The sequence below is a fragment of the Equus asinus genome, chromosome X, assembly GCF_041296235.1.
Source record: "Equus asinus isolate D_3611 breed Donkey chromosome X, EquAss-T2T_v2, whole genome shotgun sequence".
NCBI lineage: Eukaryota > Metazoa > Chordata > Mammalia > Perissodactyla > Equidae > Equus > Equus asinus.
The window spans coordinates 136,410,128-136,437,770 of NC_091820.1; the positions used below are offsets into that span (position 1 = coordinate 136,410,128).

At 48.5% G+C, this 27,643-nt stretch overlaps 1 protein-coding gene across 2 annotated transcripts in view; it reads right to left on the reverse strand.

Annotated features, from left to right (window-relative positions):
• The window catches only part of CD99L2 (CD99 molecule like 2), a 114,883-nt gene extending 88,455 nt beyond the window's left edge, over window positions 1-26,428 (reverse strand). The window contains exon 1 of one of the 2 annotated variants that reach the window (XM_044763906.2): window positions 26,164-26,428. In XM_044763906.2, the coding sequence (XP_044619841.1) occupies window positions 26,164-26,230 (67 nt within the window). In that variant the 5' untranslated portion in view covers window positions 26,231-26,428. The remainder of the gene's footprint in view (window positions 1-26,163) is intronic. The other variant, XM_044763905.2, reaches the window with a different exon arrangement.
• Window positions 26,429-27,643: the final 1,215 nt, after the last annotated feature.

Consider the following 27,643-nt stretch of genomic DNA (forward strand, 5'->3'; position numbering starts at 1 on the left):
TGAAACCGGGAATGCAGAGGCAGCGGCAGATTTCTGAGGTACAATCAGCAGGATGCAGTGACAATTGTGATTTGGGGACAGGGAAGAGAGAGTGAAGGGGCAAAGTGATATGAGAGGATTTGGAACTTTCCGGCTCACTTACAGAGCTCCCCTGTAATGCATTTCGCCAGATCCCTGGGGCTCTCAGTAGCACCAGGGAAGGGTTTCCCTGCATACATCAGGTCATTACCAGTAAACCTGACCCAGACCTAGTGGCTTCAGGGGCTCTGGTTGGGGTGGTCAGCAGAAGAGGCACAGGGACCTGCTAGTCTAGGGACCCATCCTTGGAGCTGAACTATCTTTGACACAGAGGTCCTCAGAAGTAGCCAAGGAGTCACCAGCCCCCCCTCTCAACTGTGATGACCCAGTCCCAGAGTCCAGCCCTGAGGTTCCCTCATCTTTGTAAATAACACGGACCACAGAGGGACAGCTCATCTCACAGCTGCCACACTCACTAGATCAGAAGGGGAAGAGAGCCTAACCAAGGGGATGGGGAGCTGGTCTGAAAATCACACTCCCCCTTTATGGGAAAGTAAGGCTGGGGTCCCCAGTCAAGGGCCTGCAGGCAACCTGGTCAAAGATGAAACTGCTGGGCCAAAGGCATCCACACCCCAGCCCTCTGCCATTCACTAGCTCCGTGTCCATGGACAGGCTTCATAGCTCTCCCAGAACCTCTGTGTCCTCCTCTAGGAGGCTAGTTACTATACTTCCTGAGGCTATCGGGAAGAAAAACGAGATCCTGGATGTAGATGTGATTGTGCCCGGTGTGCAGGGGCAGCCGATCCAGTAATGCGATCCTCCCCTCGACCCTCCACTTCCACTGGCTCATTTTCTGCAGCCTGTAAAATGCTCGGGTCTCCCCAGCCCCTGCTGCCCCCCAGCTCCTGCCCTCTCTACCCTTCCCCTCACAGGCAAAGTAGGGGAGTAGGGGCTCCAGACCCATTTCCTTAGGCTGGTCTCACTCCACCACCCACCACAGGCCTGCTTCGCCCGTTCTCAGGAACATGAGCTGGAACACAAGACAGGGCTCCCTGCTCTTTGACTCGGTCCCCATTAGCTCCTCTTTCTTCTGATTTTCCTTCTACCTCTCCGGCCATGCCTTCCCTGGCTCCCAACTCGCATCTCCTCCTCGGCCTTAAACTATGCCCTTAAACTATGCCGTTGCCTCTTCCTGCCCGCCTTCCTTTCTCCCTCCCTTCCCTCCCTCCTTCCTCTTTCTTCCTGCCCCTCCTCCCTCCCTTCCCCTTCCCTCCCTTGCTGACCCACTCCCTGGGGGGATGTGGTCCAGGCCCATGACTTGGTTTTCATCTCATGTCGAGACCTCCCAACCCATGTCTCGAGCCCTAGCCGAGGCCACCACTGTCTCTCATGTGAACATAGCCACTCCTGAGACTCCGCCTCCTCGTTCATAACGAGGCTGACAATCCCTACACATCCCGGAGATGCTGCAGTGGCCCAGGACCTGGCACGCAGTAGGTGCTTAGTATTGGTCAGTCTCTGACTCCAAGGCTCATACATAATGTGCTATGTGACCCTCTGGAGTCCCTTAACCTCTCTATCCCTCTATTTCTCCATCTCTTAAGTCAGACAGGAGCCCTGCTCTGCCGTCCTCGTAGAGTACCCATCTGGGCATAAAAACCAGACAGTGTATGCAGAAGTACTTAAAAAACAAAAGGGCTCTGAAACACAAAGTATTCTCAAATGTTATCATTCCATCAGTATTGGCAGGTCGTTCCACTGGCCTAAGGCCGTTTCTGTGCGTCTTTGCCAAGTCTAACTTCCAACCTCTCTGCTGAGGGAGAAGACAGGTAGCCGTCCCTTTGGGGTTTGCCACTACAGCAGGCAGGCTCTGGAAGCAGCTGGCTTCTAGCCTGTGTTGAGGGCCTCCTTGGTACCAGGCACTGTGCTAGGTGGTCCACATTATCCATCACGCCCCAGGATGCTCTCATGACTATCTCTGCCAAGTGGGTCTTATAGCAATCCTTACTGGGGAGTGACCAGGCTAAGAGAGGCACAGTTCCAGCCCTGAGGTGAAAGGACACACCCTGGAATGACTTCAAGAGTCCCTCGCTGGCTCGTGGAGCTGCCTCTTGTGTGGGGCTAAAAGCAAATATTCTCCTTTCCTTCCCCACACCAGGTGCCCCGAAATCATCACTGAGTAAGTGGAACCACCAGTTACTGCTGCTCAAGCCGGAAATTTGGGTGTTCGTGACTCCTGACAACTCCTTCTCCTCACCATCCACATCCAACCCGTCAATGAGGCCAGTAAATTCAACTGAAAAAAATCTCAAGTCCACCTATTTCTTTCATGCTCGCTGCTACCACTCTGGGTCCTTTAACTAAGCACTTTGTACATATCTTGCTCTATAGTTAATTTCCACGTTGCTTTTATCCCATGTCTGTATGTAAGTCTAATGTCTTCTTCACGTCTGTTGTCATGTCTTCCCCAGCAGGTTTCCTCTGAATCATCCTAAGGTGCTCTACCCATCCAAAGGAAGACGCTCTTTGAGAGTGCTCTGCATATCTGCCAGTACACAGCCAACCAGGAGATGGCATGTGCTCTTATCACTGTCGCCAGCAGAGATCTCCGCTTGGGCCCTCTCTCTGCCTTCGTTAATCAAGAGCTGTTTTATAACCTTTGCACTACACACGGAGGAAAATGATCAGACTCCCTCTTTGGGAAATGTTCCTTAGAAATGACTATCCATAAAAGCAAGTAGATTTAAAAAAGAAAAACCTTTCAAACAGGTTTGTATCGTTGGCCTTTGGCAAAAGGGGTGGGAAGGACGAGAAGGGATGGCTTACTGAGAAGGTTGTTCTTGTCCCATCGCTGGTGAGGCATTTGATTTCCTAAGTATTAATCAAAATCACTCTTGATTATAGCAAAAACAACTTTTGCTATAATTTTAATGCAATTAACTGAAATATATGGTAATTCTGAGCAATCTTGCTCTTGAGATTAAAGAACAGCCTGCCAGGAAACATACGAATAAAGCTTTAAGATCAAAATTTGCATAATTAGGCTTCTTCCCCACTCTACCCACCCCCACTCTCAGCTTCTCAGGCTATGAGAAGTTCTGTTGAAAGGAGATGTTTAAAGTCCACAGGCCAGGGCTGCCCCGGTGGTGCAGTGGCTAAGTTCGCACGTTCTGCTCCTCGGTGGCCTGGGGTTTGCCGGTTTGGACCCCAGGTGCGGACATGGCACCACTTGGCAAAAAGCCATGCTGTGGTAGGCATCCCACGTATAGGGTGGAGAAGGATGGGCATGGATGTTAGCTCAGGGCCAGTCTTCCTCAGCAGAAAAGAGGAGGATTGGCAGTAATTAGCTCAGGGCTAATCTTCCTCAAAAAAAATAAAAATAAAAAAATTAAGTCCACAGGCCTACAACCTGGGCTGGCACCCTTCCAGGCTGGAATATTCCTTTCTGAAAGTGTGTTCATGTTTCTACAACACATCTCTGATAGACTAACAGACAGCCAAAGACAGGTGGATAAATTACAGAATACAGAGGTTTTGAACCATACCTTCGGAGGCGAGAACACAAAAGTAGCAATACCTTCTGGCTTATGAAATTGCTTCCTAGCAGTTTAGTATCATGCAACTTTGTCCATCCTGCTCTGTAGAAGTATCATACTCTACTCTTGAAGAGATAACCCAAGCAATACACCAAACCTCAAAACTACAGGTTTTGTTTATAAAAGATATTTTAATGCCTGGTCACAATGGATGTCCTTATCACACACTCCCCCAGCCCAGGTACTGCTCTCACCAAAACGGCCCCACCTCCTATGCTACTCTAACAGGGGCTGTGGCAGCCAGAGCCACTGCCTCACCCTCTTCACCTCCTTCCTACCAGCCCTAGAGTCCCTAACTCTCTGGGCAGAGCCTGCGTTGCTCCAGGAGAGGAGAAAAAGCATCAAGCAGTTATTTTCCGGAGGATATGACAAGCAAGACCATGCGCACCTACTCCTGAGAAGAGGGAGAAACAGAAGGAGTGACAATGCCAGTTACACATCTGACACGCGGGCTGGGGGCTGAGCATTCCTGGGACCTAATGAAGCAATCCCTCCATCTCCATTCAGTGCCACCATAAAAAGATCTTTAACATTTAAAATCATGGAAAATGTCAACAGACCCATTTCCTCTTAAGTTATTTTTGGACATGCATTAAAGTTTAGGCTTAAAGGTTAATATTCCTTTATCGGAAGGCTTGAGGGAAACAGAAATCATTTTTGTTCTTTGCTGCTTTGAAAACGAATGCGGAAAAGAAGACAAGAGTAGAACAATTGGTCTTTTTTTTTTTTAATACAGGGATCTTCAAGATATGATGCCACGCTAGAGACCACTCAGTTAACTAAAACTCTGCCTTGACTTCCTGTTCCAGATGGCGGACCAAGCATGTTCACATCCCCTGTCTTTCAAACCCGCTGGGAAATGTCAGAGAAGGAGCACACAGTGAATACATTCTGAAAAGCACTGGGAGCAGGAGGCCTGAGGAGGAGACAGGCAATCTAAAGATTAAGATGAATTTCTAGAAGAACAAAGGTAGGGGAGATCAGAACAGTGGATAAACCAAAGTCAGAGGAGCTGAACGCCACCAAGCATTAGAGAAAATGTGGGGGAACTGGAGTTCTCATACTGTTGGTAGGAGTGGAAAATGGTACCACCACTTTGGAAAACTCCAGCAGTTTCTTAAAAAGTTAAACATATTCATAGCGTATGAGTCAGCAATTCCACTCTTAAGTCTTCATCCTACAGAAATGAAAACGTGTCCACAGGAAGCCGTACATAAATGTTCACAGCAGCTTGATTTATAATAGCACAAAACTGGAAGCGACCCAAATGTCCATGGACAGGAGAACTGATAAACAAACTGTGATATATAATGGCAACTACTCAGCAATAAAAAGGAACTGCTGACACGTGCTATAACGTGGATGAGCCTTGAAAACATTATGCTGCATGAAAAAAGCCAGACACAAATGAGTAAATATGGTATGGTTTCATTTCTATGAAATTCTAGAAGAGGCAAAACTAGCCTGTGGTGTAAAAATCAAATCAGCGGTTGCTTGGGGTTGGTGGGGGGAGGCCGGAAGTGATGTAAGAGAACTTTCTGGGGTGATAAAAATGTTCTGTCTTGATATGCATTCATCAAAACTGACTGAACTTAAGGATCTTAATACCTTAGCCTTCAACTGTACCTAAATTATACCTCAGTGAAAACGATACTTAAGAACTATACTAGAATTAAGTGAAGAAAAAATTTAAAATACTGAAGAACATAAAACAAGACTTGAACAAATGAAAAGACATACTAGATTGTGGATAGGAAGATGCAATATCATAAAGATGTCAATTCTCCCTAATTTCTAAATATGACATATTTCCAATAAAAACAGTAACAAGAAAAAATGTGGGAAGAAGCCAAGCTCAGGAGCACATCCCCTGCCCAGAATGGGGTATAGAGGCTGGGTTGAAGACCCCCTACTGCCCTCAAGTCAGTGTGCTGGGGGTACAGGGACAGGACAGTGGGAGAGGGAAGGGGGAGGAGCCTAGAAAAGTGACTGAGGAACTGCTGCTCCCCTCGGCCTCCCACACAGCCCTGTCACCGCAGAGAAGCTGGACATCTCCCCCTTAAAGAAACTGAGCAAGATGGTGAGGAGGAGCTGGCAGCCTGAGCAGGCCTGGGACCTAGAAGAGGATTTCATTTCAGGCCAGCCCCAACCTGGCGCTGGTTCACTCAACCCCAACATGCAGCCTTCACCCCTACACTGTGAGCTCTCATTGTCCCAGACCGCAGCCCACCTCCCAGCCAGGGAGAAGACATTCCGGCTGGATCTCCACTGAGAAATATGAGCAGACACCAAGATTTACCGGACACTGGAGGAAACCAGCAAGCTCCATTCATTCATCCAACAAATAGTTACTGATGAGCCCGATGAGGTGCCCAGCTCTGATCTCAGCCTTGGGAAACATCTGAGAGCAAGGCAGCTACAAGTGGTGCCCTGACAGAGCAGAATTCTAGTGGAAGTGGTCTATCCAAGCAATGGAATATTATTCAGTCATAAAAAGGAATGAAGGACTGAGCCACACTGCAACCTGGATGAGCCTTGAAAACTTTATGCTAAATGAAAGAAGCCAGACACAAAAGTCTACCTACTACCTGATTGCATTTATCTGAAATATCCAGACTAGGTACGTGCACAGAGACAGAAAGCTGATTAGTGGTTGCCAGGGCTGGAGGGAGGGAGAAGGTGGAGTGACTGCCAGCGGGTACGAGGTTTCCTTTTGGGGTGATGCAACTGTCTTGGATCTAGACAGAGTTGATGGTCACTCAACTTTGCGTATGTCCTACACACCACTGAATTCTACACTTTAAAGGGGTGAATTTCACAGAATGTGAATTACAGCTCGATTTTTTGTTTAAGGCCATAAAAAAACCTGCTTTTAAAGATATGTTCACAGGGAAACCAGTGTAAGGGGATTCTAGTCAGAGACTGCGGGGAACTGAACTGGAGCCCAGCTGGCCCTGCTCCCATCTAAAACCATGCTGGCCCGCATGATGAGGAGTGGAGGAGGGGCGGGCAGTAAGCAAGCGCCCAGGGCAGGAGGAGGGGAGAGGCAGGGCAGTTGTCTGGTTCCCTATAAATACATCTGGCCTCTAACCAGGGTCTGAGCCTGACTGCCCAAACATGAAACAGGGCGTACTTCCAGGGGCCACTGTGTCTCACTTGAACACAACAGAAGTGTTCTGATCCTGCTGCTAGTGATTCAAATTTCTGCAAATCCAATCCTATTGCCAATGACCTAATGAGCTTTCACCTAAAAGAATTCCTTTAGTGAATGCTTATCATAGGATCAGAGAACCAGAAAGTTAGCACAGGACTATTTAGTTACCAAACACTGAAGACCTACCAGGTACCAGGGACTGCGGGAGCGAGAAAGATGATAAAAACAGTGTTCTTGATCTCGGTGCAGTAGCAGAGGCACTTAAATGAGGTTATGACAGCTTGGTGTGTCAGGTGCTATGCAGTCACAGCAGCAGTCACGAGCTCTGCCTGGCGGGCTTTAGGGAGTGGGTGGCAGCTAAGCTAGGTAGGGGAAGGTCAGCAGACATTCTCTGGGAGCAGAGGAAAGCTGGGTCAAGCCCTGGAGGAGCAGGAGCCCGCCATTCTCCAAGGGCAGGGAAACACCAGTGAGGAGGGAGAAACTGGGAGGGCTGGCTCAGAACGTGCAACAGGGAACGGCCAGAGAAGAAAAGGCAGGCAGGTGACGGAGGCCAGACTGAGAGGGGCAGCAGGGATAGTTAAGAGGGGCTGCAGGGGTGAGAGGAGTGTGACGATGACCTACATGTGTCCCTTGGCATATAGGCTAGAATGGTGACACCATCCACCAAGTTGGAGAGCAGAGGAGGAAAGGCCAGCTTGGGGAGAAATGCCATGTCAAGGTTTGCTCGTAGCGGAGTTGAGGACTCATTCTTCTGACCCCTCCACTGGATTTGACACCACTAAGCAACCTTCCTTGAAACACTTTATCGTGAACCTCCATGACAGCTTCCTCCTTGGGCTCTAATCCTCTCTCATTTCTCATTCTCCTTTGCTGATTTATTCTGTCTGCCCCTTCAATTTTGATGTTCCCCAGATTGCTAGCTATCTTCCACGTTCCCCCACTCTCTGGGAGTGATCCACTTGTTCCTATGATTCCAGGTCTTACTGCCCCACCCCACCCCCCACACTCAAAGTGGCTCTGAGCTCCAGCCCCAGGGCTTCCTGCCAGACCTCTCTCTCTGATCCCATCAGCCTGAGATCTGCTGAAATGCCTCACTGTTCACTGACAACTCTTCCCTCCCTTGGCCTCCACTCTCTGAATCATTCTTTTGAATCACCTCTTGTTTGACTGTTTTATGTTATTAAGTAGATGTCCCTAGGAGGGTTCCTGAGTGATATGTGTTCCAAAAGCATTACATTTTTTAATTGGAATTTTTATTGAAATAATTATAGATTCACATACAGTTGTAAGAAATAATACAGAGATCCCTTGAACACTTTTGCCAAGTTTCTCCCAAAGGTCACATTACACAAAATTAGAGTATACTATCACCATCAGGATATCGATGCTGACACAACCCACCCGCCTTACTCAGGTTTACCTAGTTTTGCTTGTACTCATCCGTGTGTTTTTATTAAGTTCTACACAATGTTATCACATGTGTAGATTTGTGTGACCACCACCACAGTCAAGATAAAGAACAGTTCCATGGCCACAAAGATCCCTCATGCTGCCCTTTTCCACCTCTCACTCACCTTCCCACTTTCCTCTCACCTGCCCCTAACCCTTGACAATCACCAATCTGTTCGCCATCTCTATAATGAGGTTATTTCAAGAATGTCATAGAGATGGAATAACCCAGTACGTGCTCTGTTGAGACTGGCTCCTTTCACACAGTATTATGCATCTGAGATTCACCCAGGTTGTTGTGTGCATCCATCGTTTGTTCCTTTTAATTGCTGAGTAGCATTACACGGGGTGAATGTACCGCAGTTTACACAGTCACTCATTGAAGAACACATGGGCTGATTCCAGTGTTTGGCGATTACAAATGAAGCTGCTGTCAACATTCACGTACAGGAAGCCTTACATTTTTCCGAATGTCTGTGTTGCCTCTCCGTGAGGATGACAACTTGGACCACACACTTTTCCCCTCAAAGCTATGTCGAGGTACTGCTCTGGTGTCTTCTGGCATCAAATCCTGTCATGAAGAATGGTGAACCTGACTTCTTGTCCCCTAATAGGTGATTTGTTCCTTCCGCCTAGGTTTCTTTTAAAAAAGATCATCAAAAGAGATAAATCACTCACTAACCTAATCAAGAAAGGAAAATGAGAAAAGAACTGATATACAAATTAGGAGTGAGAAAGGAGAAGTAACTAGTAATATAGTAAGACAAAGCTTTTACAAGTCTTGCTCATGAATGCGAAAATCTGGCTTTATTCATTGATTCCCTCCTTCATTCACTTGACAAATAGTTATAAGTGTCTACTATGTGCCCTGCCCTGTTCTAGGTTCTGTGGATACCGCAGTGAACAAGACAGACCAAAAATCCTGCCTTTACGGAGCTTACAGTGGGCTGGATTAAATGGATATTATTCTAGAGCTACATAAATTTTCAAGAATTTGTCTATAAGAGAAAACCTAAATAGAGCAAACTCCATGAGGAAAACTGGGAAAGCTGTCTATGAACACCCCTCCAAGAGCGTCAGCCAGGCTCCATGTCCACAGTAGAAGGCCTGCAACCCTCAACAATTCTAATTCTAATTTTTTTTAATCCAAATCCTTAGTAAAATACGAGTGAGAATTTGTCCTTAACATTATAAAACTCTTTATCACAAACCAAAGTCGCAAACATGTGAGGAGGCCCCTTCGCACCACTATTATTTAACAAAGCCCTGGGTGGCAAGCCAGGAGAATCAGATAAAAGATAACTAGGGAAAAAAAATTTAAGAAAAAGAAGAGGCAAAGCCAGCAATATTTGCAGGTGACATGACCATATGCCTGGAAATGCCAAGAGAATCAAGTGAATAGCTAGGAGAAAGAAAAGAATTGTTTAGTAAGGTGGGTGGTAATAAACATATAAACACACACACACACAAATCAGTAGCTTTCTTAGACACCAACAATCATCACTTGTAAAACTTAATGGGAAAAAAGATCTCAATTATAACAGGAATGTATACTATCAAGTACTTGGAAATAAGTCTAGCAAGAAATGTGAAGTATGAACATGAAGAAAGTTATAAAATGCAAAGAAATACAGAACTAAATAGAGAAACCATGTGTATCATTCGGAAAATTTAATACTGGAAAAATAACCCGCTCTCTTAAAAATCAACCTACCACTCAATTAAAATTAAAAAAATAAAAAATAAGTCAACTCACCTAGTCAATTCAATTGCCATCGAAATCCCAACGGACTTTTTTTTAACTTGAAAATTTGACCCTAAAGTACACATGGATGAAATGTATGGGGAAACAGGAAATTTCAGAAAAAGAAGAGTAATTTAAGAAATGCCTGCCCTATCAGATACTAAATGTTCTGCAATTTTTTTATCAGAGCAGTATCTAAATACATCTTTTAATTACAGAACATGAATGACCAAGCTGCATCATTGATTGTATTTACAGACAAGACTTGACTTAACGTCAATTCAAAGGCCTCTGGGGCCCACTATTTAAGTGTCACTAGTCTAGACATTTCCCGCCACCAATTCTAAGTTATCAGTTCTATGCCTTGCTATTTCCATTGCCTACTCTCCACTAAAATAATTCAAGAGGCTCCCTGTATGCATCCTCCCAAATAACTACAGTAAGCAGGGAGAGTCACCCCCTTCCTTTCAATTCCACACCCTAGAGAGATCACCAGTGTCAATGATTTGAGACCTGCTACTTCAATAATCAACTTAAAAAATGCAATAACCCTGGTGGCCTTAGTGAAACCTTTCAGTAGACAGTGAGGCAAATGACAGAAGCCACACTCCAGTGTGATTGAGAAAATAAAAGGAGATGAAGAGGGGCAGGGAGTGGAGATTTAAAGAAGGCGGGAGATGGGGTATTAGCTTCAAAGGGACGCAGAGGAAGGAGGATGTCGCAGGATGAAGGAACACTGGAACATGTTTTTAGGTGAGGGAAAAGAATCAAGGAAAGGGAGAAGGTGATGAATGAAGACACAGGTGATAAGTGATGGATTTGATCAGTAAGGTCCCTCCTCTCAACAGGAGGATGGGGATGGGAAGACACATTTACGACAGGACACTAGACCATAAAGTAGCTGGGAATAAGTAAATCTAACAGGAAACATGAAGCGCCCACTGCGAGGCAGGGCTGGGCCAGGGTTGGCTCCAGGCCTCCTGGTTCCCTGTTTAGCGCCCTTCGCATTGGACAGACTTTCTCTCAAGAACATAATCCAATAAGCATGTGAAAGGATGCTCCACTTCATTAAAAAGTAAATGAAGACACCATGAGATACTGTTTCACACTCGTTAGGATGTTTTTTCTCAAAACAACAACAAAAAGAAAACACGCCCAAAACCAGAAAATAAGTATTGGTGAGAATGTGGAGAAACTGGAACCCTCATACACTGCTGGCAGGATTGTAAAATGATGCAGCAGCTTAGTAAAACAGCCAGACAGTCCCTTAAAAAGTTAAACACAGCACTACCATGTGACCTAGCAATTCCACCCAAGGGAACTGGAAACTTAAGTGCACATAAAAACCTGTACACGAACGCTCACAGCAGCATCACTGATAGCAGCCAAAAAGCGGAAACAACGCAAATGTCCATCACCTGATGAATGGATAAATAAAATGTGATATACCCATATAATGCAATACTATTTGGCCATAAAAAGGCATGAAGTACTGATATATGCTACAACATGGATAAACCTTAAAAACATTACGTTAAGTGAAAGAAGCCAGACACAAAAGGTCACCTTATGCGGAATGTCTAGAATGGGCAAATCCAGAGAGACAGAAAGCAGATTGGTGGTAGCCAGGCTGGCTTTGGCGGTGGCAGGGACAAAGAGGGACTGCTAAAGGTTATGGGGCTTCTTTTGGGGTTGATAAAAATGTTCCAAAATTTAATAGTGGAAATAGTTGCTCAACTCCATGAATATACTAAAAACCCCTGAACTGTACACTTTAAGTGGGTAAATTGTATAGTACGTGAAAATGGAACTGTTTTAACACGTGGGAGGTAAAGGGAGATCAACCTGCTACAGAAAAGCTTCTGCAGTTCAGAGGCAGTGGATATAAAGGTTCCATCTGTGACCAGGGACAAGTCCCTTTATGACTTTCTGCCTCTGCTTCCTCCTCTAGAGGGAAGATCAGGGCCCTCCAAGAAACCCACCCTCACTCTCAGACAGCCCTTTTTCCTCTTCTGAGGCTGCAGACATCTGGCTGCTGCCCATTTCCTTGAGGCTGTCTTCTCCTGACTTCCAGCATATTCCCTCCTAGTCATGGAGCAAGGTGGAACTGCCTGGCAGTGGCTGAGTTCTCTCTCTACCCCAAGTCAACCTGGCCTGTGCTAACATCAGTGGCCTGGGTATCCTTCGGATCCTGCCTTTGACCCCTTCACCTCCTTCCTCATCTCCAATATCCTTCACTCACCTCATTTTGCTAAGGATAATCCATCCCCACTCTGGACAAGTAACTACACCGCCGTGGAAATCTCACTTTCTGGTCTCGGCCCTATCTTCCCAATCCTTGCTAGACCTCCTGCCCCAGCAGACCTGCAGAGCCTGCCAAGCAGCCCTTTGCCATCTCTTCCTCTTTCCCTTGGGGCCATCAACTAACTCCTCCTCCTTTCCCACCTGGCACAGTCCCAGCTAGGGCATGGCAGAGACTCCAGCCAGCATCAGCAATCCTTGTCACAATGTTCTGCCCTCTCCGCCTACTAATCCCCAACATTAAGAAGAGAACCCACTCTCCAGCCCCACTAGACTGGGAGCTCCTTGAAACAAGGCTACTGCCTGAGTCATCTCTGTTGGCCCAGCACCAAGCAGGGTGCTTGGCACACAAGCAGCACTTAAGGCTTCCTGGAGGGAGCTGACAGCACGAGCAATGCCGCCACCAGCCTTGCTGCACTCGGGGATGTGCCACGTTGCAGTAGCAGGTCTCACATCCCTGTGCCGATTGGCATTGGAATAGCTGCCAGCTCAGGGTGTGTGACTGAAGCCAGGCCCTCAGGCCGCCTTGGCAATCCACGTTTCCTTAATCGGCTTCCTTTGTCCTTTGATGTTACTCCTTCCAACCTTAACTCTCCAGCTGGCTCCCTGAACTCTCAACACGAGACCCTGTCTCCCTCTCCGCAGAACACGGAGGCCATCAGGTAGGACCACTCCACATGCCCCCTTGGCCCCTGTGCTCGTAGGTGATAACAGTAACAACACTTGACGTGAATAGAGTATTGCTAAGCTTCAGACCTTCTCTCTCCCACCTCTTCCAGCCACCCTGTAATCACATACCATTATCCTCAGCCAAATATTACGTACAAAGATACTTGCTGAAATGTAATTTATAACAGCAAAGACCTAGAGTCCACCTCAATATCTACCAAAAATCATATATTCAAAACTATTTTACTTAAAAACATACTCACAAGAAAAGGTTACACAGATAAACAGGATAAACATATCTATCTATCTATCTATCTATCTATATATATCAACTTGTTTCTAGTAGTGGCAGGATAGATTATGTGGACTAACCTTCCAATTAAAACCAACTAAAATGGTTGATTTTAAAACCATCACCTTAAAAGCAGTGAAGAACTGAACTGACAAGATGGTGAAAACAACCATGACAAAACCTAAGAGCCGGCAGGAAGTCCAGAGAGGTAGGAGGCCATGCACACCCAGGTGTCTGCCCTGAGGCCTTTGCCAATCCGGACAAACTTGACTGTGGTTTCAGCAACCTTCAAAGGCAAGCAAAAGAGACGGAAGGCTGGGCCCATGGCCACCTAAATTAAGGACTCGAACAGAACATTCTTCCAGCATTAAACTGGGACCCCAAAGGGCTACACTCTTGGGGTAAGGGTGACTCAGAAACAAACTTGCCCCTCCCCAATTCGGCCTCCAGCGACTGCAAGGAAGGCTGCTTCGGTACTGGGGAAACAAGGGGAAAGGCCAGGAAGTTGTTTTAGGTGGTCCCAGGTTAATAATGTCCCAAGGCACCTGACAAAATCAAAGACAAATCTCTGGAAGAAGGCACATTTATCCTAGACGTCAAAGAATCCCCACATGTATATTTCAAGGACAATGATCAGTACACAGCTCCAAATAACCAAGCACATGAGGACACAAAGCACTGTGAGCGAGAACCATAGAAAAAGAATAAATAGAAAAACGAGCCAAGACTTCACCAGGCAATTCATAAAAGAAGAAATCAAATGGGCAATAAACACATGGAAAGATGCTTAACCTCGTAAGTAAGCAGAGAGATGCAAATCAAACCATAATAATATAAAACTATAAGCCCACCAGCAGCTAAAAAATACTGAAGTCTTATAATACCAAGTGTTGGTAAGGCCAAGGCACAACAGAAACTTTTACAGACTGCTGGTAGGAAGATAAACTGGTACATCCACTTGGGAAGACAGTGTGGCATCACCTGCAAGATTGAAGTTACAAATACTCTATAATCCAGAACTTCACTCCTAGGTATGACCCCAGAACAGCAATTTTCAAACTTTTTGGCCTTCAGACTTGATATATTCAAGAATGGCTGAGAATCTTAAAGAGCTTGTGCTTATGTGGGTTATATCCATTGATGTTGTCATATTACAAATTAAGTCTGAGAAATTTTTAAAACACAAGAAGATACACGCACACATTCCATCAGCTATCAGAGCAATGACTGCACATGTCACATCAACTCTGGAAAACTCCACCATACACTCGAGAGAAAAGGAGAGTGCAAAAGGCCATTAACATCATAGTGTTATTATGAAAACTGTTGGACCTCGTGGACCCTCTGACAAGGTCTCAAGGGCCATTCAAGGGTCCCCAGACAGCAGTTTAAGGACCACTGCCCCAGAGAAACTTGTGCACATCTACATAAGAATGCTCATGGCAGCACTGCTTGAAATGGTCAAACTAGAAACTACCCAAATGTCCATGAATAAAAGAATGGATAAAAAAAGAGGGGGCTGGCCCCATGGCCGAGTGGTTAAGTTTGCACGCTCCACCTTTGGCGGCCCAGGGTTTCACCAGTTTGGATCCCGGGCGTGGACATGGCACCGCTCGTCAGGCCACATTGAGGCGGCATCCCACATGCCACAACTAGAAGGACCCACAACTAAAAATATACAACTAAAAAGAAAAAGAAAAAGAAAAAAAAACTTGTGGTATATTCGAATACTGGAATAATACATAGCAATGAAAATGAATGAACTACCAATACACACAACAAATGATTAGCAATGTTGAAGGAAAGAGGTAAAACACAAAAGCCTACATACAGTGTGATTCCAATTCTACAAGGTTAAAAGACAGGCCAAATGAAACTATATTATTTAGGGCCATAGACAGATAGGTGGTAGAAGTAAAAAATAAAGCAAGAAAATGACTACACAAAAATCAGGCTAGTGGTCCCATCAACTGATGATTGGATAAAGAAGACACACACACACACACACTCACTCACTCACTCTGGAATACTACTCAGCCATAAAAAAGGATAAAATCGTCCCATTCACAACAACATGGATGGACCTTGAGGGTATTCTGTTACGTGGAATAAGCCAGATAGAGAAAGACGAACTCTGTATGACTCCACTCATAGGTGGAAGTTAAACATATAGACAAAGAGAACTGATTGGTGGTTACCAGGGGAAAGGGGGGGGTGGGGGGAGGGCACAAAGGGTGAAGTGGTGCACCTACAACATGACTAACAATAATGTACAACTGAAATTTCACAAGGTTGTAAACTATGACAATCTTAATAAAAAGTTAAAAACAAATCAGGCTAGTGGTCCCCTCGGGGGGAGGGAGGGGCTGTGGTCAGGGGCGTCGTCAACACTCTATTTCTCAACCTGATTAGTGATGACACAGATTTTCACTTTATACTTATTCATTAAAGCCTTTGCACACTTTTCTGTATCTATGTTATATTTCACAATAAAGGGAAAAAGCTATATACATAGTGCAATACCAATAATGTGAGATACGTATTTCTGCAGAGAAGAAATTATTGAGATATGGTATATCAAAATGTTAACAGTGGTTAACCCTGGGTGACGGGGTTTGCATTTCCTCTACACTTTTATACATTTTCCAAGTTTACTACAAAAAACACATCTTACTCTTGTATCCATGTAAACACCCGGTATTGTCAGAATTTATTATAATTGTTAGCCTACTGGACGGTATGTAATTTCATCTTATTATAGTTTAAGTTGCATCTCTCCAATTACTAATGAGATTGAACATTTTTTCATATGTTTGTTGTCCAATTTGATTTCTTCTTTTATGAACTGCCAGTCAAGTCTTTGGCTCATTTTTCTATTTACTCTTTTTCATCGGCTCTCAGAAAACCAGAAAATGTATCAAAAAAGACAAGGTCACCATCTAAAAGTGAAATAAGGGTCAGCACAAAATAGATGGGGCAAGCCACCTGTGGAAATTCATGCAGAAGACACCTACCTAGAGATTACTGATGTGCCTGATCTAACTAGGATGAGCTCAAAGCTCACCAAGGAGCCTAGAGTCAGCTCGAACTGATACGGATCCACAGAGATGGGCTGTGATCTGATTTTCTCTAACATATCTATCCTGAGGCAATGTGATAATGACAGAAAACTTTAGTGACTCATGAGGAATGCTGAAAATGGAGAGTGGAATTATAAAGAATATGTCTGTCTCTACAGCAGTGGGTCTCAACCTGGAGAGGTTCTGCAACCAGGGGACATTGGGCAATGTCTAGAGTCATTTTTGGGTTGGCAAGACTTGGGGAGGGGTGCTACTGGCGCCTAGTGGGTGGAAGCCAGGGATGCTGCTAAATATCCCACAATGCATAGGACAGCCCTCTCCCAATGAATTCTCCGATGTCAACAGTGCCATGGTTTAGAAACTGCTCAACAGCCTCTACCTGGGACAGAAAGTGCTCAACTCTCCGTGACTCTTCTCCGGGTACAAACAGTCGGAGGTAGAGAAAGGCAAATCGCCAGGCTGCCCTACCTTGACGGGGTAATCCAAAGCCCTTGAGACCCACACTCTGCAAGTGCCTCCAAGAGCGCTGCGTGCTGGGCACTGTGTTCTCCAGAGGAGGCCACCCTCCATGGGGAAAGCCTGTGCAAATAAGGCCAGGTCAAGCTCATAGAACACCAATGCTGGAAGGACCCTCAGAACCAGCCAGTCGTCTGTCTCATTGGAGAGACAACCCGACAGCTGATGACTGCAGTGTGGCATCAAGGGAAGAGGCAGACACAGAGCTAAGCTATCAACCAGAACAATAACCAACAAGCATAAGGACAATTATTTCATATCGCCAGAGAGCTACAGGCAGTTAACACCTCCAAAAGGATGCAACATTTCATCAGAAGCTTGAAATCTCAGTGGATTTGTGTGGCAGCTTTAAATTCTGGCTAAAAATTCTTTGACACTCTCCCAATGAGAAGTGGGATATCTGTTCTCACCTTGAATCTGGACTATCCTTCAGTGACTCATAGCCTATAGAATGCAGTGAAAGTGACACCACACAGCATGAGACGCTAGGTCATAAAAGGCCGTGTGCTAGGTACAGACCCCACAGAACTGAAAACAAGGGCTCAAACAAAGACTTGTGCACACATGTTCATAGCAGCACTCTGCTCAATGGCCAAAGGGCTGGACCACCCAAATGTCCATCAGCTGATGGACAGACAGGCAAAGGATGATATATCCTACCTCTCAATGTGAAAAACACACTGAGACACTAAGGGAACCTATGGGCTGAACCCAACCACAAGTCAGAGAGCAAGGGAGGCCACTGATTCAGCCCATACTAGTAGATCTGAGGAGACGGCAGGTCCAGTGCTCAGTATGTATCTGCTGGTGCATAAATGAGCCAGGATCCGTGTGAGGCACCATGGGCAAAACAGAGGAGAAGCAAGCATGCACTTGCCCTCAAGGAACTTGCAGCTTTCAATAGGGGGCAAAAGTGGGTGAGGGTCTTCAAAGCAGACAGCATTGCAGCAACACTGCTTTTATTACACGTGACAGTTACTACGTCTAGTGGCCTCCAGGTCTGTCCTGCCTGCCATCTGTGGTTTTTTCACAGCACCCCAGACCAAAAGAAATACCTAGCAGTTCTGTTTATTAAGTAGTTAGTTTCAACCAATTTAAACAGTGGTGGTTTGCATGGTATCTGACAGGCATCATCGCATTTTCCTCGAAAATTAAAAATATCCACGGCACCAGCATGAGTTCAACGCCACTGTAGTTCAACCGGTCCAGTGCCCCAGGGCACCTGGGTCCACAGGATGGGACCCAGAGGTGTAGCCATGAGAGGCAGAAGACTGGAAGGTGGGAATACTCCCAGCATTTATTCTCCTGGTTCCCGCCCTCGGGGCTGCCACAGCTCCCTCTACAGAAGCCCGGACCTCTTCTACAACCTTAGCCCCTCTGGATTCCAGAACCCCTCCTCCCCTTGAAGCCCGGGGGCAGGGGGCTAAAAACCCATCTTGCTTCATCGCCCAAGGAGCTTCACCAACCCCTGGTCGGTCTCCCTTAACCCTGCCCATACCTTGTAAATAACCCTTTAATTAGATGTTCAATTACTGCATCCCAGTGTGCCATCCAGTGCCTGTGCCAGATATTCTTCTAGATACTGGTGACAATGCAGACAAAAATAAGGTCCCTGCCCTCATGGAGCCCAAAGTCTAGTGGTGGAGACAGACAGTAAGCAAGGAAGCAGGTGGACGGATAACCCCTGGGGATGAGGGCTTCAAAGACAACTCAGGCAGGCTGGAGGTGGCAGGGTATTTGGGGTGCTATTTCAGGTAGGGTGGTCAGGGATGGCCTTAGGTGGGGCACCTGAAAAGAAGTGAGGGCGAGGACATGCACCTATCTGGGGGAGGAACACCGAGCCAGAGGAGAGGGCATATGCTAAGGTCCCCAAGGCAGGAGAGTGATGAGCATACTGGAGGCCAGCCCTGGGCAGGGGCAGGAGCTGAGATGAGAGGATGAGCAGGCCACAGGTAAGGGTTTGGATTTTATTCTCTCTACAACTGGAAGCCATTGGAGGGTTCTGAGCAGAGGGACACGATGACTTGGGTTTCTAAGATTGTCTGACTGCTATGTGGAGATTGGACTGTAGGGGGCAGGAGTGGACTCTGGGACACCAGTAGGAAGGTCACTGTGCGGGCTCCAATGAGAGCGGATGGTGGCCAAGCCAAGGGAGGAAGTGAGAAGAGGTCGGAGTCTGAATGAACCTGAGGGTGGTCACAGCATGGTTAGCTGACAGATCAGATGTGGGGCACGAGGGAAAGAGAGCCCTGGAGGAGCGGCCAGAGCTGCCAGCAGGACGGGGTTGACAGTTACTCAGGTGGGAGGAACAGGTTCGGAGGAAATGAGCAGCAGCTCAGGTTTGTACAGGGTCCTTTTGAGATGCCTGTTAGCAGGGGTAACAGTCAAAATAATCTAACACAGCTGCACAGGGCATGAACTCTGGTTGCTGGATTATGGGGAGGTCCGGGGATCCTGAGGGAAGGGCTGGCATTCAGTTGGTGCGTGGGGAGAACAAGTGAACTAGAAGGATTTGAATACCCTAAGCACCAGCAGGGCCTTAGACGCCCATGTGGACATACTGAATGTAGGAGCCTGAAGGTCAAGCGAGATCAGGGCTGGGGATGTAACTGAAGAGTCACAAGCATGCAGACGGAATTTCAGGTAAAGCCATGAGGCTGGTGGAGGCATCTGGAAAGCAAGTGCAGCTGAAGAAGTTGACCAAGGACTAAGCCGAGGCACTGCCACAAGCCCCGAGGTCAGGGGGGTAAGGGGCCTGGCAAGGATGAGTAGAGCGTGGCTTCCCAGGAGTCAAGGGGAGAAAGTGCTTCCAGGGAGAGGGTGTGACGGGGTGTCAGGTCACCCTCGGGTTTAGCAACACGGAAGGCATCGCTGACCCTGGCCATTTCAGGGGGAGAGGTGGGAAGCAAAGTGTTGGGAGGAAACGAACAGGAGATCCAAACTTCAAGCGCACGTGCTGTATCGCCTGTGACGAATAAAAGATTAGAACATGCTTTTTGTTTGTTCCCTTTTAGGCACTACTTTGGATTCTTGCATGTTTTCGAGCCAGAATGAGAGCCAAATGAATGGAAAAAAAGAGGACTGTCCTACAAGAGAGCCCAGAACTCTGCAGGAAGCCAAAGGGATATGAAGAGCAACTCAATCAGAGCTGCCCCTAGGGCAGTTCGTGGTCAGGAGCTCATTTGGACTCCGTGCAGTTCACTAATTTGCGGGCACAGCCAAGCAAAGGCTTTTGCAGTGAAGGCTTTCCTCAGCCCCTGAATTCTCTATGGCTGGCAGCTCCTTAAGCAAGTGGGCTCTTTTGCATTCTCATCCCCTCTAGGGGGCCTAACTTTACTAATACCTGGACAACACACCGCCTGTTTGTATTAGCAATTAATTGGCTGCTCCAACAGTTCTGTGAGGCCAACAAAGCAGAGATCAGCAGCCTCTTGGTGCAGATAAGGCAACTGTTGCCAGCGAATGGTGGGGCCACAATGAAATGCAGGGCCTGGGTTAATTCCATCATCCCAGGCTAGCTGAACCAGCAATAAAGATAAGAGATTGTTAAAATGAACCCAGTCTGCGCCTTGGCACTATTTTGGTGGTAATGAATTCTACACTTCAACAATATTTCCTGCCAAAGGTACCACCTCTAATTTGGAAAATAATCCCAAAAAGAAGCACCTCGCAAAGCCACCGCTGTTGTCCAGCCTCTCCTTTAAACAGACGTTCACGGAGCAGGGGCCCTCCTTTCTGCGGGAGTAAGCTACAGCCCTCTTCAACGACAGTTTTCCAAGTGTTTTTGTTTGTTTTAAAGCTGCAGAACACTCTGATATCTTATGAGCAGCCCTAGGTAGAAAACTAATAAAAATAGCTCACAACTGGTTGAAGCTGGGGTGGAGGTCCAGGCCTGCCCATTCCTGCTCTGGTCCTCTTCCCCCACCTGCCTCGGGAGAGACGGCCTCAACACAATTAGCTGAAGCCAGGGCACTGGTGAGGGCAGTGAGGAAGGCGAGCTGACAGCACACTCTTCCTTCTCAGCGAAGGGGCAGGCAGCCTGGACAAAGAGAAACCCTCTGTCCCCTGCTTCAAGCAGCCATCAGGGCTGGGGAGGGGGGGAAGGGGATGGAAAAGGCCTCTTGGGAGACAGCCGGTGGTCTCCACAGCGGCCACAGGCTCTGATCTCCTTGTGAAGTAGTTTAAAATCAAACCCAAGCAAAAGAAATCCAGCTGCCTTCCAGGGCCCTTGAAGGTGCTTCTAAAGGTTCATTGCCGCACCAAGAACATCACTGCAATCCAATTTCCTGCAGATTTATTTTAAAATCCTGAATTCAGAGCATATTGAGAATTTAAGACAGCAAAATTGAAACAATGTAAGGAAACATCACAACATCAAAGAATGAAGAGGACCCTAGTATCTACCCCTTAGCTTCTCCATCAGTTTCCACTTGCTGCTGAGACAAATTATGACAAATTTAATGGCTTACAACAACACACATTTTTTATCTTACAGTTTGGGAGGTCAGAAGTCCAACATGGGTCTCACTGGGCTAAAATTAAGGTCTCAGCAGGGCTACATTCATTCTTGACTTCTGGAAGCTCAAGGGGAGTCTGTTCCCTTACCTTTCCAGCTTCTAGAGACCGTGTGTGCATTCCCCAGCTCATAGCTTTTCCATCTTCAGAGCCAGCAACAGCCACTTGAATCTTTCTCACCTGGGACTGCTCTGATCCTGACTCCTCTACCTCCTTCTTCCATGTTTAAAGGACCCCTGACCTTTAATTGGCCAGGATAACCCAGGAGAATCTTGTTTTAGGGTCAGCTGATTAGCAATCTTAATTCCATCTGTTGGCTTCCCACCCGCCTCCATTTGGAATACCTACCTGCATGAAAGATTTGCCTGCCTGTTTCTCTTACATATTTAGGATGACTTTAAGCTTTCACATGCAAACCAAGCTTGGCCAGTCAGTGGACCTGTGGGTAAGCCTCAGGGAGAGCCGAGGCCAGGTCGGGATACAGGACCCTGGAACCAGGCCTCCCTAAGCACACCGAGAGCAGCAGAGGAATACGTGCTAAGTGCAAAGAGTAAGAGTGGACCCGCAGCAGGAAAGGCACCAACACCAGGTGGGGGAAGAACCTCAAACAGGAAGGTCAGCACACCTGGAAAGTATCTGAAACTCACCGGAACCAAAACCAGCTCCTCCCACACTCCCCTCTGAGCAGCCACCAGCCTCAACATCCTCAGCATGGTCATCTCTACTGGAGGCAGCTTCAGGCCTTTCTTCAGTGCCGGCTGTGGCCAACTCTTGGGTGATTTCTGTGCGTGTGTGTGTGTCTTAACAAAAACGTTTCAGTTACCTGGTGTCCAAAATGATGGAGGGGATGGCGATGTGACCTGTGACAGCAAGGAAGGGGCCGAAAACCAATCAAAACAAATGACACTAAAAGGCAAACAGTCCCCAGACTCTGTGAGTGCAGTGCAATAACTGGGGGGCATACTGGCGAGGTTAAGTAGCTCTGGGCTAACCCTGCAGGCACCCCTGCAGCCTATCTGGCTCATACCCAACAGTCCAAGTCAGCCCACAGGGCTTCTGCCTGGATCCCAGCCTGGCATCTCAGCACCGCCAGCACTTGGGGCTCACTCTGCTCTCCTCTTCCAGTGCCCAATCAAGGCCCAGGGCCATGAAGACCAACCCCAACCCAGGGGTCACATGCTGCCACTTCCCTCATTTGTTCTGCTTCGACTATAGTATATTTTTAAATGGAGATACAATTCACACACCACTCTTTTAAAGTGCACAATTCAGTGGTTCCTAGTACATTCACAAGGTTGGACAACCATCACTTCTATTTAGTTCCAGAACATTTTCATCACTGCAAAAGGAAACCCCATACCTATTAAGTAGTCACTCCCCATTCCCCCCTCCCCCAGCCCCCGGCACCCACTAATCTGCTTTCTGCCTCTATGGATTTGGCAACTCTGGACATTTCACATAAACAGGATCATACACTATGTGGTCTTTTGTGTCCGTCTTCTTTCACTTAGCAGATTTTCAAGGTTTGCACGGTGTGTGTTTTGAAAATGTGGCTTGGAATGTCTTAGGTAATGTGACTAATAATTAACACTGAGCTCACTCAGAGCCCAGCACTACGCTAAGTGCTTTACCTATTTGTATTCATTTAATAGTAATTCACAACCCCATAAGGTGGATAGTGTTGTGTTCCCATTTTACAGATGAGGAAACTGAGGCACCGAGCAGTTAAGTGACTCGTCCCAGGTCATGGTAGCGCTGGCCAGGCTTGCCCCAAAGCCCACACTCTCCCCCTGTCAGCTGGGGAACAGGCGCTCGGTCCCTTATAGGGACCAACACACTCATCACACTTATTCTCGGCCACTTCTTACATTTCTATGACCTGCCCCATCCCTGGAGGTATCTGTGTCCACTACTCCTGCTTTGGTTATTCAGATAAACCTGAGTTCAAGTCCTAAACCTCGCTGGCCCGCACATTTTTCAACTGAGAAATGGGTTACCACCCAGCTACTTTTCCAGGCTATAGGCAAACAGCCATTATGGACATCACGAGACAAGATGGGTCACACTGCCAACCTTTCAGGGTAGCTATGAGGGGTAAATGTGTGTGAAGCACTGAGGGCCTGGTGCGGGGAAGGCATTCGGGAAATGGAGGCCTCGTTATCATTACTACCCACCCACGCCACTGTGATTCTGCTCGAAAGCCCAGCTTCTCATTCCTGTAGGTGCATACAGGCGTCAGGCCTGTCCTCAGAGGATTTTCCAGAACTAGTAAAATACACAGCAGACCAAAAACCCACCTGTAATTAGAACAGGGATGACTTGTTAACCACCCTTTTAAACTCCCGGGAGCCTAAAGCCTGTCTCAACCTGTCAGCATCTGGAGGGATTATCACAAATCATGCTTCGAGGTTGCGTGTGCTTTCTGAGGCATGCTGGGCTTTCTCGGTCACACCTCACTACTGATGAGCAGGACCAAGAATAAAGTGGCTCCCGGGCAGCGCCCCCATCCACCACTCCAGGGCTCCCTCCAGGAGAGCCAGCAGGGCCCGAGCGCCTGCTTTGTGTGCTCATTTGGACACGGCAGCTCTACAGCTCTGACTGCCCAGAAGCCCAGGGGAGACCACCAATGCAAAACCCATATCTTTCATCTTATTTTGCACAAAATATCCACAAAACTGGGTCCCCACCTTGAAGCAAAAGCTGCTTCTTTAGTTTTCTTAATTAAAATAAAAAAGATCACTGAGGTAGCAGTCTTATCTGGGTGGGTCCTGGCTCAACCTCTTCTGAGCTATGTGACCAGGAGCTCCTCATCTGCAAGGTGGGGATGCTACCTAACCAGCAAACTCGTTGGCGCAATTAAAAACGATATATGTTAAGTGACTGGCACACAGCAAGCACTGAGGAGATGATAGCTGATGGCAGGGCTGAAGATCTCAAAGTGACACATGCCTGGTCCCCTCAAGACACCTTTGTGAGTTATTAGGAGTTATACACGGATGAGCAAACCAAGCGAGGTTCAGAGAAGTTTCCCAAGGCCAGCTGGCCAGTAAGCGGTAGGAGGAGGGCAGCCTCTGGGTGTAAAGGCATTCTACCTAGTGCTTAAAAGCAAGGACTGTGGAATCAGACAAGCCCGGGATCAAATCCTAGCTCTGGCACCTCAGGCAAGTTACTTCACCTCTCTGTGCCTCTGTTTCCCCATCTGTAAAATGTGTGCACGGGCTCGAGTTTCCTCCACCACCTCCTAAGTCACCTAGCGTAACACGTGATGGTGGAAATCTGAGACCTAATCATTTATATTCCCCACCTTCTCAATGTGCATACCACGTTGAAGACTTTCAGAAGACAGCATTTTTCTAACTTTCCCATACTTCCACTTGCAAGTTTCTCATATCATTAGATGCAAGTCAATCAAATGATCATACGTTTTCCCACAAATGCATCATAAACAAAATACAAACTTAACCCCAAAGGGAAAAATAAGACAAAAATTCAGCAACCCTGTAACTTGCTTTATTTTTCTTCATAGCACTAACGATACATCATACCGATTGCGGTGTTCGTGCTTGCTTTCTCCCCCACCAGGATGTCCGCTCCATGAGGGCAGAGTCTAAGTTTTGTTCACTGCTGCATAACCATGTCTAGAACAGAGCCTGGCACTTTTGTAGAATGCTGAATGGCTCTTGCATCAACTCCAGGAGGGCTGCCCACAGGACAACACTCTCTGCATCTTTGGCAAACTGCCTTGGACTGGCTACTGTTTTCCAGTGCTCCTCATACGTAACCTAAATCTCACCAGAATTCAGTACTGGGACAAGGTTTTGTTTTTGCTGAGCTCATGTTTTTCACTACCTGAATTTGCCCTCTTTGTCAGGAAGCTCAGAGCACAATTCCGTGCTCAATTCCAGTGTTTTCTTCAAACCCTTTCTCTGATGTGGAGATGGGTTATAAATAAGTGTAAGAAGATTCTGTCGGTACATGTTGGAGACCCTATTTTTAGCCATGGACTGCATTTATTCTAAGAAGATTCTTCTCAAACTTGAATATGCCTGCAAAGTACCCGGAGATCTAATTAAAATGCAGAATCTGACTCAGCAAGTCAGGGCGGGGCCTGAGATGCTGCATTCCTACCAAGTCCCACGTGATGCGATGCGGTCCCTGGACCACACTTTGAATAGCGGGAGTCTAAGAAACTTGCTCCCTTGATTCGACAGAATTTCTCTCTCCTCCTGCTTGGCAAAATATCACCAATGGCTCGAAAACTGGTGCGGGCACCAGAAGCGCCTGATCAGCTGGTTAGACGTACACATCGCCGTCCCCCATCCACCTCCCCACCCCTGTCCCTGCTGAGATCCTGAAAAGGGGGATAGGAACGAGCCCAGGAAGCTCCCCAGGTGCTTCTGCTGCAGGAGGACTCGAAATACGTTTTGAGAAGGCCCGCTCGAGGGAATAAGTGCTCTCTTCAAGGTTTTCCCAAAGGCAATCTGCTGGGGACAGCTGTTGTCACCGGTGGTGACACCTTGTTCAGGACTTTAAGGGGGGACTGTCCCGCTGTTTCTAGCTCAGCACTAGGACGGATCCCGGTTCCTCCTACCCGGCCACATGGACCGCGGCTGGTCCAGCCCTGGCGGACTCCGGGCTCGCCCGCTCGCCCCACCGCCCCACCGCCCCACCGCCCCACCGCCCCACCGCCCCACCGCCCTCTGCCTCAGCCGCAGGCCCGCGGGGCGGGGGCCGGGCCGCTCATGCGCACCGCGGGGCCGCCGGGGTGCCGAGCCCCCGCCCCGCGCGCCCACAGGGCGGGGTCCCCGCGCGCCCCCTGCCCGCCTTACCTCTCTGGACCAGAGTGGCCGAGGAGAAAGCGAGGCAGATGACGAACGCCGACCGCCAGGCCACCATGGCTGGGAGCGGGCGGAGGGGACCCGAGGCGTACAGTTAGCGCGAGAACGCCCGGAGCGGAGTTTGGGGAGGAGCCGCAGGAGGAGCCGGGCCGCCACTGCAGGGCCCCGCCCAGACCGGCGCGGGCGCGGCGCGACGCGGCTCCGGGAGGGCGGAGGAGGGGCGCGCCCGGCCGGGCCAAGGTGAGGTGGGGCGGGGCTGAGACTGCGGCGCGAGGGGCGGGGCGAGACTGCAGTCTCGGGGGCGGGGCCACGGCGCGAGGGGCGGGGCCTGAGGGCCCGGGTGTCGGCTGGGTCCAGCTCCAGAGCGCTGCCTGCGGGCCGCTTCCCTCCTCCGACCTGGAGCAGGAAGCCGGCAGCGGGGTCCTGCGGCCCAGAGCAGAGAGTCCACGGTAGCCGGGGAGCCAGCGGCGCCGGCGGCGTGGGCGTGCGGTGCTTTCCGCCTGGCGCGGAGACTCCTCCCGGCCTGGGGCAGGACTTGAAGCGGCGCACACTCCAGGTGCGCTCTGCCAGCCAGGTGACCTTGGACGGGGTTCTTCCCTTTCTGCACTTGGTCTCCTCCTGGTAAAAGGCAGTTCCCTAGGGGCCCCTCCAGCTGCGGCTGCAGAACGGAGCACTCGCACTCTTGCCCCGGTCGCGTGGCTGAGCTTGTGTTTCACAACAACTGGCTGCCCGCCCACTCGCCGATCCCTGCAGGAAGTTCTAGGGGAACCCCCTCCAGACATTAAAGAAAAGGCTAGTTGCCAACTGGCCGCGGTCGGCAAACAGCGGCACGTCTCGGGGAAACGAGCCCGAGGCCGGGGTCGCCGGGGCAGCGAGAGGGGGGGTGGCAGCCTGGAGCCGGAGCTCCGCGGGCCGGGGGAGGAGGCGGGAGGGACAGGGTCAGCTCTCCTGAGGCTTTGCTGAATGCGCTGAAAGCGCGAGTTCACTTCTGCAGGGTCCATCTGTAAACGTGCTCAGTGATTGGCAAACGCGCTGCAGTCCTTTCCCAGGAACCCCGGCAAACGGAGTCCCGCGCCCGGACCCGGCAAATCTGATTCCGACGCTGCCCTGCACAGCAAAATGCCGGCTACAGCCTTTGACATGAACGGCTCAAGAAGGGCTCCAGCTGCAGCCAGCTTTCGAGGACAAAGAGAAAGCGCAGCTGCTCTGCGGAGTGGCGGAGCGACGTGGCCGCGCCTGTCCCTGCCATTATGCGGCGCGGGCTGCTCTGGGCCACATCCTCCCTAGAGGGCGGCTACTACCACCTTCCCCTAGTGTCCCTTCGTCAGGCTTCCTGGGCCCCCCACCAGGCCCGCACTTCCAAGAGACCTCCCCTCCGGTGGCTCCTGCCACCCCCTGAGCGTTGGGGGGGGGGGGGCGGAGCGGAGCCGAGGGTCTCCTTGAGATAGAGCTAAGTCTTTCCCCATGTGAC